The sequence below is a fragment of the Crocodylus porosus genome, unplaced genomic scaffold (assembly GCF_001723895.1).
Source record: "Crocodylus porosus isolate Cpor-Errol unplaced genomic scaffold, CroPor_comp1, whole genome shotgun sequence".
NCBI lineage: Eukaryota > Metazoa > Chordata > Crocodylia > Crocodylidae > Crocodylus > Crocodylus porosus.
In genome coordinates, this window is record NW_017728943.1 from 18,376,952 (window position 1) to 18,391,111 (window position 14,160).

Sequence of the window (14,160 nt, forward strand, 5' to 3'; positions counted from 1 at the left end):
CCCGTGAGGTGGAGCACCTTGCATTTCTCCGTACTGAATGCCATCAGGTTTTCATACGCCCACCTTGCAAGCCTACCAAGGGTGGCCTGGATAACCAACCTATCCTCAAGGGTGGACACTCTTCCCAAAGTTTGGAGACACCAGAATCCAGATAATTTATAAAGACGTTAAAGAGTACAGGTGCAAGAACAGAGCCTTGGGGACACCACTGGTCACGGAATGCCATGTTGATTCAGTTCTGTCAATTACCACTCTCTGGGTTTGACCTCGGAGCCAGTTCCTCAGCCATCAGACAGTAGTGTAGCCAAGGCCGCAGTTGGCCAATTTTTCCATGAGGACATCATGGGACACCAGATCAAAGGCTTTTTTAAAGTCCAGATACATGATATCAACCCCTTCCTCTTTGTCCAGGTGATATATCACCTTAGAATGTTGCCTCCAGCTAGCCTACTGAGAGTGGTTTCTTTGATAATTTTTTCCAAGATTTTTCCAGGGATTGAGGTCAAACTGATTGGCCTGTAATTCTCCAGGTCTTCCTTCCTCCTTTTCTTGAACATAGGCACCACGTTGGCCATCTTCCAATCTTCAGGTACTTTGCCCGAGTGCCACAAGTTGTTGAATGTCCTTGCCAGTGGCTGCATTATGATGCCTGCCTGTTCATTAAGCACTCTTGGGTGCAATCTGTCTGGACCAACTGATTTGTGGGTGTCCAGCCTCTCAAGGGATTCCTTCACTAGGCCAATGCCCATGATGGGTGTATATTTACCCTGCCCTGGCCATCCCACATAATGTTAGGCAGGGTGGTTCCTATATTTACCCTGCCCTGGCCATCCCACATAATGTTAGGCAGGGTGGTTCCTATGGGCTAATGAAAAACCGATGCAAAGTATTCATTCCAAGTCAGTTCAATAAAATATATTACCCTAAAAAATCCTTGCTTCTGGGTATATTCAGGCTCACAATGAAGGAGACTTGCAATTCTGGACCACTGGCAGAAAGCATGCTTGATTTTAGGATCTTGAGCTGTAATATGTTAGACAGCTTGATGAAACGGCATCATTAAGCCACTAGTTCCTAACATTTATTATGTCTTAGCTGAAAGCTCAATACTCTGAACCATTAGACACAAAATCTTCTATAATCCTGGCTACATAAGCATTAATCCTCATCACAAGATTAAAAAAACAACTTTTGTTGCCTCACATTCCAACATCCTGGCAGCAGAAGTATTTGTGTGATACTGAAAGCATGTTAAAAATACACTGGTCAGATACATTATCTCAGACTCCCTTCTGAGTCTGATACCCTTGCAGTTCTTGAAGAAGCAGAATAAACAATTGTTAATACATTTAATTTATAAGTGAGAAAATTGCCAAAATGACTACTGGGTTTGGCAACCATGCTTGTACTAGATCCTCTGAAAGAGTAATAGTGAAAGAAGTCTAGTGACTACACTCCTTCAGCCTGAGGTTATTGCTCAGACCAGGAGAGATTCTGGAGCATTACAAATGACCTACCAAAAAGTGTGATTCTCTTTGTCTCAGACTTGTTCTCAAATATAAAAATTACCTGTGTTAAATTTTCCTTTCTTTTTCTTCATCGGGTGATCTACAATAAAAACAAACCAGAAAAAAAAAGTTAACAAAAGCTGACTATCAGACGAACCATATTCAGTGTAAGGCTCTGAGATGATTAAAGTGCTGCCCTGGGGGCAAAGTGAGAAGCGTATAACTAACACTCTTCCATCTTCTCTTTATTAGGGAAATTTGCTAACACTAGCCGTGTCCACACATGGTGTGAATGTTTGGTTCCCCAGGAACAACTACTTGTTCCCAGGGAATGCCTGTGCCATGTGCCGTCTGGTGCACAGCAAGTTACCATAGGGTAGTAGGGAAGGCTGGGGCAGCACTGGGCTGGCCCCAGCAGCCTTACCTGGGGCCCTCCTGGGACTGCAGCACTGGTGATTCTGCTGCACAGAACCTGGCTGGCAGCCACATCATGGCTTTGGGAGGCCCAGCTTTGCTTTTGAGTGGTGCATGCTGCCTCTGTGTGTGCTGCTTTGCTTTTTCTCTCCATGGGATTTTTTCTCCAGGGGTCAAAAAACCCCTCTGTGCTGCTCCCTTGCAGCGCAGAGAACAACTGAATGTGTAGTATGTGGCACCACAGATGTGTCTGTGGCACCATATACTGCACAGCCACGGTTATCTAGATGCGGCTACTGGTTCAGCTTCACTGATGTGGGAAGGCTTGTGATAGTTGGGTCACTTGTGACATTTAAATACCAGAGATAATAAAATTCTAACTCAGTTGATGTCAAGGATGAAAGTGATCATGGAACCAGGATTCTGTCAAGTCATTTAACTTTGCCCAGTACAGGTTTTATAAACAGGATGCTGAAATGTCATTGACATCAGTGATCATATTGCAAGCTACAAACATTGTTGCTAGAAGTGGAGCTCAGCCAGATTTAACAAATCAAGGCTTTAGAGTTCTGACATGTGCTCTTCTCTTCACACAGCCAACTCTACCATGCTGTATACTGCCATCATATGTTTTGGCAAGATCATAAACTGTGGCTGTTGGCAAAGAAATATAGAAGTCTGTCACTTCTAACATATGATTTTCTGTATTCTGCTTCTAATTCTAACACATTTGTAACAATCAGCAAAAGCTGCAGGCCGAAAGTTTTCAGTGCCACAAAACAAAATACTTGGAGATATTTTGTATAAAGGCTGAACAGGCCCTATTGCTATGGTAATTTTATGATGATGTCCTGGGACATAAGGAAGGTGGTGATTTGCATTTGTTACATTACCCATGTAATTTACATGCTTCAGAACCTCATGCCCAACAAAGTGAAAATAAAGAAATATAAAGGAAAGCATGTGTATTTCCGAGAAAGTTCAGAGGTGAGACACTAGAAAAATCTTAGCTTTTGACTCTAGATAAGCCTTCCAACAACATCTTTTGAAACTCACCTAGGAGCATAAGCTATAACAAAATTTGTTAGGCATTTCACACTTTGGTTATACTTACAAGTAAATTTTCTATGCCCAGCAGTGGTGCCCCTCCAGGACACTGCACTGTTCCATGCAGAATGCCTCCTACTCTGGAAGCACTATAGCCAAGTATGGGCAGTACTCCAGGCAAGCTAAGTAGCACTGCTGAGAGACAGTACAATTATTCCATCCTCATGCCAATTTCTCTCTCTTCTGTGCTTGAGTGCCCCAACGCCAGGCATGATAAGTTTGCTATATGGCAACGATCTTAGTTTACTAATGCAGATAGATGTCACAATGCTGAACAGAATAACAACTAAATCCTACTTAAATTACCTTTACAATTATGAGCTGGAGTCACTTTGAAAAGGGCTTAAGTTCCTTGTCTAACTGAGGGCCAGAATTTTAAGGGCATCTAGGTACATAACTCCCATTAATTTTAGTGAAAGTTTGGTGGTAATTTTTCAGAAAACAAGATGTCCATTTAGTTCTTAGTCCATTTTAAGGACATTTAAACATTGCTAGGTGGGAAGTATTTGTTTCCTTGGCCAGAAAACACAGAAGGCAAACCACTGTTATAAAAACTTTATGCAACTGTGTTACAACATCAGCAATTTTCTGCTTCAAGATCTGAAACACATGAATATTCTTTCTAGCCAGGGACACTTTTCAACACAGTTCTCCAAAAATGATATAGTTTTGAGTCATTGTGCAAGTCAGAATTAGGCCTGTGAGAACCAGGAAGAGTACTCATAAACACATTCACTAAATCAGAATGATTTGATAGGATTGAACTAAAATGATCTAATCCAGGAACATTAATGCAAACATCTTTTGCATGTCAACAGAGGATTTAATTTGTAGTCATGCACAAACAGGCATTGCCTCAGGATGATCCCCTAGTTCATATGATTAAGTATAAAAAATTGTACTGTGTGACTCGGTGAAAAGTGTATGAAGTAATAGGCACACATTCATTTATACAAACTGCTTTTCAGACAATTATGAATAATAAATAAAATGTTGATTGGTTCACACAGTGAGTATGAATTGTCTATGGCTTATTAGCAGCTGGCAGATGTAAGGTTTTAGCACCTAGGTAGACCAGCCCCACTGAAAGGGGGCAACACAAACTAAGAAATCACTTGTCTAAATGTTTCCTTGACCTTTCTTTCACCTGTACTTATCTACGCCTGAAATTCCTTTCTTGACTCTACCTGCAAGTCTTCTCCTTTAAATTCTTTTATAAGATATCCTTTAAATACTGTTTATAACTAACACTATTATAATTGTTTTAATATTATATATTATATATAATACATTATTGTATTATACCATATCTTTATTATTAACAGTATAAATTAGTTCCCTATGGTTCAGTGTAGAATACTTGCCTGCCACACAGGAGACCTGGGTTCAATTCCTGGATGCTTACACAAATGCAGCCATGGAGGCACCAAATGTCTGGATTCTGTCTCTGGCTTAAATGGGGGATGGAAGGTCTGGGCAGTCTCCATTCCTCCAAAAATCCTGCCTACGAATATGCATCAAATGTCTGTGTGACCTCTCATGCATGAACCATGATCCAGAAGGATTGACGGATGCCAAACAAACAATATTAATAATATATCAATTAAAAGTATCTAATAAACATAATCAATTCATTTTAATGAAGTAAAATAATATTGCAGATATTCTGTGTAAGACATGCATTGTAACTTAGTCCTTTCATACTCAACTTCCACCTATTCCCTGGTCCCCTGACTTGTAAACTTCTTCAGTCCCTAACAGATATCCTGAAGTCTCTTTGTGGAGGTAGACTGCATCAGTGGGGTTCTTCCCCAGTACAGGATTCCACAGCCAGGTAACAAACTGCAGATTTGAGGCCTATAACAGTGGTTACTACTACACAAGACACTACGTCGCCATAGCAATGTATTCCGTTGCTATAGAGTATTGCTACAGTGATGCAGCAGCTAAAAATAAAAGTGCTCCACCAGCATGGCCCAGTATGGGCTGCTACTGCACTGTCAATTAGTACTTCCAAAGAGAAATATGAAATGATGGCACAGTAACAACAGCGCCTTAGAGGCACATGTAGGCAAGCCCAGTGAGGAAAGGACTAGTTTTTATTTGATCTGTGACATGCCAGACACATCTTTGATACCAGATAAGCAATGACTCGTCTTTGACCGTATGCAGAAATTCATTTTCTACCAGGAAAGTTTCTGTGTGAGTGTATAGATCTTTAGGATTTTTTTTCCCAAAGCAAAAATTAGTGCTCTAGGAGAAGAAAATAACTTGGGAATAACTAGGATTAATCACTCCTGGGAAAGTCTGGCCTGGGGGAAAGAATGTACAAGTTACCCTTCTGAACAAAACCACAGTGCCCAGCATCCCAGGGTCCTCCACAATATTATGGACTCTTTTTGGAGTCTGCTGTCTGCACAGTACAACTGTCATAATCAGAAGTAGACTACTACAAACTGTAACAGAGAAAGCACTTGCTGCTACATGCTAGAGTCTTAACTTTGTTCTTTGTTTTATCTTTGATAAGTTGTCTAAACTTAAAAATATTCTGATTGGGAATATGACTATACAGAAAAGCACACCAGTAATATTGAAAAAAAGCTTAATTGAAGACTTAAATAATAATTTAATAGAAAAAAACGCCCTCTCTAAAAGATTTTTAATCATCCTTTTTAAACTGAGTAGTTCGTTATATCCCTCCTATAACGTTTTATATGATGATTCAAAGATGTTCGTCAAAAGATACAATTTCATGTCAGGGTTTTATAAGTACACGTGTGCATATATACACACATATGTGTGTGTGTGTGTGTGTGTGTGTGCATGCGCGCGCGAGCACGCACACACAGGTCTCAAACACTCTTTTTTGAATTTCACAATTTATTTTAAGTTCCTTTGTGATTTCTCATTAATTCAGAAACCAGTTGATTTATAGACTAAGAAAAACTGGTAAAATTACACATTTTGTAATTAAATAATGACATGAGATATTTCAGCTAAGGTGCTAGATTCAGCAATGAGATTCATCTTGATTAAATTATACTTGCAAAATTAGATTAAATTAATCAGAGACCCCATGTTTATGACTGATTGGCATCAATGGTAAACTTTGGCCAGAACCACTTTATTCAGCTTATATGCTACCTACTACAGTCCCTTATGCTAGTGTAGAAAATAAGGCAATAAAAAAGTGGAAAAAATGCCCTATGCTGTGCAATACCAGGCTGCAAGTTCAGTCAGTTTAGGGCATCTTCCATAGGCAACTAACAGCTGCTCTGATTAGACCTGGGGACCAGCTGGGCACACAATGAGCCAAATTTGCAGCTGGTAAAAATGAGTTTAGCTCCATTTCAGTCAACTAATCTATGTCAAGTTATGCCAGCTGGGAATCTGGCCCAGTAGGTCTGGAATCAGGAAAGTGCAAAGATTAATTTTGTCACCTTTCAAAGCTGTCTCAGGATCTGGCCCAACAGCTTTACCCCATGGAATTTAGGCGGAAGGCCACTATTTTCTTGCCGAATACCTTGATAACAACCTCCTTGTGCAAAATGAAAGGAAAATCCCTACAGCTCCTTACCAATGGAATTTGTTCATTATCACTAAATATTGTCTTCCCTGAGCTGGAATGTATCAGCCTCTCCTTAATTTATCCCGTCTGTCCTATGGTTTAATTTACAAACCTGAAGTTGAAAACCAACCAACTGTTCCAAAATAATGAGAGGATTGCGTGCTTGCATGCAGTACTGACAGCTGCAAGAAGCAATCCACCCTGAGCATGATCTGAAAACAGAAGGGAGAAAACACTTTGGCGGTCTAAACTGAAACCTAAACTAGATACCAGTCAAATTGTGCCAGTGTCAGTCTGGTGAGCAGGAAATGAGGAGCTAATCCTCACACTCCAAAACCCTGACTTTTCTGTAGTCAGCATCACAGCAATGAAGGAGTTTTGTCCACTTTCTACCTCTCTATCCTGATGGGTCCATTATATGTACCTATATGAGTATAAATTCCTACAAATAACAAAAAAAATCTTAATTTTCTAATTAAAAAGAAAAATAGCATTTTACCAATAAGAAAGATTTCTTTTAAGGAAGGCTTTCCTCTTCAAATTATTTTGCTGAAGAACAAAGAATATTTATACATTTTTTAGATAATTCATAGCATGGCATTTGGTTTTAAAGTGTTCCAATTTAAACTGCAATTTTCTCTTATTTTAATGAACATTTAATAACTGCGGAAGGTATTTTTGGGTTGATTTTCTACATGAAAAATATCAATTTAAGTCCCTGATACAAACCCTGTTTAGTTTCATAATGTGACCGCAAAAGAAAAAAATTGGTCTAGAAATACCAATACTTTTTAAACGTACAATAGCCATGCCAAATTAATGCTATAATTTGACTCCTTTCTCTTTAAAATTTCTGTTAACACTATATGACTGATCATGCAGAATAGTATCATCCTATGAAAAAATATCTTAGACAAGTAGTTTACACTGGTTGGGGGCAGGGGAGATTCTGCTTTTTGATGCATGTGGCAGGGCACTTTTTGTGCCTGCCGCTTTAAGACCCTGGACCTGGCAGTTGCCAAGTGCCTGATTAGGGCAGCCATTTTGGGACCAGGGAGTGCCTATATAAACAGCGCAGTTTGGCTGCTAGAGGCCAGACAACAACATTGCCTGGCTGGAGGGCTGCTGATACCATCTGGGTAAGGGAGGAGCTGTAGGGGATGGTCAGGAGGCTCCTGGTCCTGGGCTTGACCTAATACTGCACCCTGCTGGGAGTGGGTGGCCTCGTGGGGCTCCCAATGGCATGGGACCCCCCAGGAAATGCCAGGCCAGTGATCACCTTGGTAGAAGGCAGGTCAGGCCACCTTAACCCCTAGCCCCCACTAATGGGTGGGTAACCCCTTTGTTTGTAAGGCCCTGAGGGCAGACCCTGAGAGAGAGAGAGAGAGAGACAGAGGGACTAGAGACTTGGACCTGACTGAGCGAGTACCCTCAATGGCCAGGACCAGGACGGTCAAAAGGGCCAGGGGCCCACTGAGGGGGATGCCAAGAGCTGAGGGCCTGGGGTTCCGGCTGGCCTGGAGGTGGGCCAGGGCTGGTAGCCAAAGGTCCTGGGGGGACCACACCTGAGAGGTGAAAATAGTTTCAGGGAGCTGGATAGCCTGAATGAAGGTGGGGTAGGCTGCCCGAATGGAGGGATCTTGGAGAGGTCCAGTGTGGGGCCGGTGATGACGAGAACATCAAGATACCATCTGCGAGGCTTGGGCTGAGGTGTAGGGGAGGAATGGAGCCCCAGATTGTGCCCACTGGCATGGGGGCAGTACATGAACAGCCTCACACTTAATTAACAGCTTCTAATTAATCAATTAACATCAAGGCATGGTGGGTGAGAACATGGGCGGTTAGCCCAGGAACGGGTGGGCGGGCCATGGCGAGATCGGCCCTGAGCAGGTCCCCTGTTACAATGCACAAAACCCTTTTCAGATTAAAATGCTAACTTTTACACCTTGATGCAGCAAAGTATTTAAGCAGATGCTTTGCTCTGAGCCAATAACAATTGTTCCCTTTCATTTTCTTTTTGTATAGCAGCACAAACAAAGGATTCCTCTTTACATGCTGCAAGTTTCTACTCTGAACAGAGCAAATATCTGGAAAGATTGACAGAGCAAGCTGCATCAGTGTAGGAAGGAAACATTAGATGTGGGAATGGACTGGGGTATGATGATTCATGTTGGCTGTGCATACTGGATCAAGAGAGTCCAGGCTTCATGTTCATCTGAGTTGAACTCCTGCCCTGCGGTAGATTTTCCTGCCAAGAATAGTTTCACTCCCACATCCAGGAGATTCTTAAAATGATTATCATAAAGAGCAAAGCTAAGAACCACTTGATTTGTATATTTTATTTGTATGCTAATAAAATTTGTTTCTTGCATATTTTCTGGACAATTATAGCTACAACCCTTCAACCCAACTACAATGAAAATCCAAGCTGGTGGGTAGGGGGAAAAAAGAATCCAATAGGGGCGTGTGTGAGCATGCAACCAAGGGGTGGTCAACCTGTGGCACAAGTGTCATAAGCGGCACAAGCATTGCATATGGCATGTGGCTGATCAGTGATCACGGAGAGAACAGGCTGAGAACAGCAGCAGATAGGGTTGGAAGCAGAAATCATAATAGGAAATTGGTCAGTGAGTACAGAGTAGGGAGAAGAAAAAAGAGCAGATTAGGCAGAGGAAAGGGATTGGAGTAGCATTCAGGAAGAGTGCAGAGCAGCAGAGACTTCCTATGCCTGAAGAAAGGTGACTGCCCGAAAGCTTGCTAAGAACTTTTTCCCAACTACTCAGTTGGTTTAATAAAAGATATCACATCTACTCAAAGAAACTTGCCTGAGCTAATTTGTGGCACATCTGCCACATAGTGGGCCTCCATTTATTGAGTTAATTGCCTGGTAAGGTGCATAGAAAGGCTGAAAAAGGATTGTAGTGACGCACTTATTTTTGGGCCAGAACATATGACAGATATATGTAACCTACTATTATACAGCTATAAACAAGAAGTGGTCATATGATGTCTAGCTCTATACTGGCATAACTTACTACCAGGGATCTGAGTTTTCTGTTTGCTTCAGAATAACACAGATTTTATCCTTTAAAGGACAGAAACACAGGAAACTGTGGGTTTCTCCTTGCAGGCTGGCAGAGGTCCAGCTTGAGGCTGTGTGGGGGGAGCGGGAGGAAGGTGATCAGTGGCAGAGGGCATCATGTACATGTGCAGGCACACACATCTATGTGGCAGCCAAGCAGCATGGTGGAGAGCAGCTCCCACAGGTAAGTCTATGGGGGGGCCTAGGCGACACATCAGGAGGGGGTTGGGGGGCATAGGCCACACATCGTGGGCACATGTTCCCCCAGATTTCTGCACCCACAACAGGGCATGGGGGTGCAGCCTGGCCACACTGGCATGGGCAGGACCCTCCTTCACAGCCCAGTGTGTGGGATCCAGTGTGGGTTGGCAGAGTGGGGCAACAAGACTCATTGTAACTGCTGCCAGGACCCTCATTCCAGCCATGCCACCAGCAGTACAAGGAGTAACAGACTGGGGAAGGGACTGTGCTGTCCTTACCTCCTCCTGCCACTAGCCACTCACACGCCAGGTTGCAGCTGTGCCCCCCTGCCATGGCCTGGCCACCACTGCTGCCACCACTCCCCTCAGGTTGCCCATGCTGCCCTCCCTCTCTCTCCCACTTTTCTTCTAGGTTACATCTTGTTTCTGCCAAGATTTGCTCCCTACAGTCACCTTGTCTCCCCATCTGCTTCATGGTCTTTTCTTATGGCACTAGCCTTCATTCACTCTCAACATCTTGGGCAGTATTCTCTTCTTTTCTATTAAATATTCTATTCTTTTGCATTTCTTTCATGTGACTAAAGCATCCATCTTTCAACTCCCCTGATTTATCATGCTTCTTTAGCAAACATTAGTACCTTATTCTTTTAAAAAATTATCATTAAAAAACAAATTTTTGTAGCTTATGACTGACTGAAATCCCTCTTTCTTATAGCCTAAATGTATGAACCATACCAATAAGGATTTGGTAAGCCTTGTACATCATTGATTACGACTCTAGGGATGTTTCTATCCTGCACCAATCTCTTAATGACTGTAAAAATTTCTTTGCAGATTGCAATCTTCTTTTCAGCTCTTCTCAAATCCTTCCCATCACTGATGGCCGCTGAGCCATGATATGTAAAAATCCATCAGCTACATTTAATGCTTCCTCCCTAAAGGTAACTCTTTCGGTTGTGTGGTACCTTGTCCTCAAGGTAACTGCTGTTTCAGTGTTATCCTCAACCCAAGTTCTGTACTCAGGCCCCACATCAAAATGATTTTGTGCTTCTTTAGTATAGTTCAATATTCCATCATCAATGAACAACAGGGTTTTAATTTCTTTTTCCTTTTTTATCCTTCACACAACTCCTTCCAGAGTCATATTACTTTCAAGTACTTTACTCCATCACAAATACAGTTACATAAGAAATAATTGCCATATTGGGTTAGACAAATGGTCCATTTAGTCCAGTACCCTGTCTCTGACAGTGGCAGGAGTGGATGCCACAGAGGGAGAGTATTGAATCAGATATATGTAGAGTATAGAGGTGTCAGAGAGCCAGTGAGCTGGATGTGGTGCCAGTATCAGAATGGCCCTGTGAGCTGGCTCCAGGGCCACTACAGTTCAGGCCCATAGACTGTCCCTGCATGCTGGAGCTAATGCAGGGGCCACAAGCAGCACATGCTCAGGACTGAACCTGTGCACCTCATGCAGTTTGACACCTGGACCAAGGCCAATGCATTCTACATGCAGCACATGGGGTTGGACACATAGCACTGGGAGCCAATCTGTGGTGCACACTTCATGCAGTGTCCCACCAGATCATCAATGCACACTGTGTCTATGGTGAATCCAGATTGGGCCCACAGACCTGATTCAGTGCTTGCTGTATGCTGGCTCTGCAAGCAAGCCTGGATTAAACCAGTGCACACTGCATACAGTGTACAGTGGTCTTGGGACATTTGGTCTTGAGACTGCACTGCATGATGTGCCCACACTACATAAACCTTGAGATTTGGCTCTGATGCCTGGGGATGGTCTGTGGGTCTGATCCAGCTCTATGCCCTTAATCTAGAATGGTCTTTCCCCTACTCATTATTCTCCCTTGCATCGACCATTATTAGTGTAAAGATGCCAAAGAAAACATTTCCAAACATTCTGCTCAACAGCTATTAATTGATCTATCCTCCATGAATTTATCCATTCCCTTTTTGAAACTGGCTATGCTGTCTGCCTCTACAACCTTCTGTGGTAATGAATTCCATAAATTAACAAGACATTGCATAAAAAAGTATTTTCTCTTGTTAGTTTTAAACTCGTTTCTTACTAATTTCAGTGGTTGCTTCCTATTTCTATGCTAGAGACAGAAGTTAATCTGGTATACGTAATCAGAAATTGGTTCAAATCTGTAACACAACAGAAGTTTAGTGCACATAAACCACTTCCAAAATAGCCCAAACCAGTTTAAGATGCACCTGAATGGATGTTGTATCAGACTTAACTGACTTAGGTTAAATCAGTTCATTGAACTTCTGTCCCAGATCCCCTACAGATATAAGAACTCACAATCCTCCAGCACCCCAGGATGCTTTTCACCTCCCCTACAAACTCCCCCCGCACAGAGTGCTGCACTAGCCTTGGCCCAAGCTGTCTGCTTCAGCTGAGAAGGGAGGCCTGGGCCACTGTAGGAATGTGCCTGCTTTTCTGGAATCAAAAGTGAATGTCTATTCACTTGCTTGTTGGTTCAATCTACGCACTTTCAACTAACGTGTAAAGATTGAATTGATTCAGCCTCAGGCTTTTTGACTATCTGTACATAGCCGTAGTGTTCTGGACCTTGGTGAATAACAGTTACCTATTAACTTTGTCCACATCCCTCATGATTTTATAGACTTCTATCATAACTCCCCTCAGCTTTCTCCTTTCTAAATTAGAGAGTCCTAGTCTTTTTAGTCTCTTCTTTTATGGCAGCTGCTCTATACTCCTGATCATTTTGGTTACCCTTCTCCATACCTTTGCTAATTCTACTTTATCCTTTTTGAGATGCACTAACCAGAACTGCACACAGTATGTTCAAGATGTGGGCACACCATGGATTTGTAATTTAGCATGATGATGTTCTCCATTTAGTTTCTAATTCCATTCTTAATGATGCCCAACATTTTATTTGCTTTTTTGGTTACTGTTGCACATTGAGCTGAAGTTTACAGATCAAGGGGCTTTATCCTAATTTATATACAACCTGCTGTAATTGAAAGTCATCAAGGAAAACTTTGACCCTGAGGAAGTGCTCTTAGCACATTTAATCCTTTAATGAAAACAAAAAACAAAACAAGAGAGGGATTTTGCCAGTAAATTGCATATAGGGACAATACCTGATCTTCCTTCTAAAGATGTAATGCTGTGCATGTTTTAAGTATTATATGTATCAGGTTGTATGGTTTGTACAGAGAGAAGAGGCTTAAACTAATAGCTTAAGTGTTAAGCTCAATTCAACACAAATATTTCACAATTCACTAGTTGATATCTTAAATTTATGTCTTTTTTTTTTCTTGCCTGTAATAAGGTAATAACTGAATATTTACTTATAGCACCTGGCTCTCAGGAGCATTAGTAGGACTGGTTGCTATTAGAAAGCTTTGGTAATGAGACATTCTATATACAATAAGTACTGAGTATTAGAAGTGCACCAATACATCACTCCCATATCAAATTCGCACCAGTATAAGGAAAATTGACTGTATTACCAATCAACTTTTTTTGGCTGATGTGGCCAATAATGTCACTGATAAATGGCCTGTGCATGCACACAGCTGCATAGCTTGGCAGTGTGGAGAGCACCTGGGTCCAGATAATAAGTCTGTTGTGAGGGAAGGGGTGTGGGCAGGAGATCAACGCACCAGCGGTGAGGGAGGGAGTGGAACTGGGGCTGAGGCAGGCACTGCACAGCTGGGATGGAGCAGGTGATGGAGCCATGAGCAGCTCACCTGGAAGGTGTGGGGGGGCAGCTCCTGCCCATATGCATACCCCCAGGAGAGCATGGGGGAGGCACATACCCCCGGATCTACATGTGGGGCAGGGTCAGGCTACCACTGTGGGCTGGGGCCGCAGCAGCACTGGGCTCTTCCTGATGGTGGATTTGGGCCAGGACCATGCTCAGAACAGGTGGTGGTGGAGCTGGGAGGGGGGCTATGGTAAATTTTGGGGTGGCTGCAGCCCCACCTCCTGTAGCCCTCTCCCAACGCTGCTGCTGCCCATCCCAAGTGCAGCCCTGGCCCACCCCACTGAGAAGAGCTTGGTTTTGTCCAGGCTCCAGTCTGCTGTGGCAGCCCACTGTCACCCCACATGCAGATCTGGGGGCATGCACCTGTCCATGTCCTTCTGGGGTGCGAGCAGTGGTGGAAGCTGCCCCCCTGTGCCCCTCTGGATGAGCTACTTGCAGCTCTGTTCCACCCTGGCTGTGCAGTGCCTGCCCCTGCCCCACTCCCTCCCTCAGCCCAGGGGCCTCCATCTTCCTC

General features: G+C 42.9%; 1 protein-coding gene across 2 annotated transcripts in view; it reads right to left on the reverse strand.

The window, feature by feature from the left end:
- Positions 1–1,510: 1,510 nt before the first annotated feature.
- The window catches only part of LOC109319341 (tissue factor pathway inhibitor-like), a 75,014-nt gene continuing 62,364 nt past the window's right edge, over positions 1,511–14,160 (reverse strand). For both annotated transcript variants that reach the window (XM_019548828.1, XM_019548827.1), the window contains one exon: positions 1,511–1,608. In XM_019548828.1, coding sequence (XP_019404373.1) covers positions 1,553–1,608 — 56 coding nt within the window. In that variant the 3' untranslated portion in view covers positions 1,511–1,552. The remainder of the gene's footprint in view (positions 1,609–14,160) is intronic.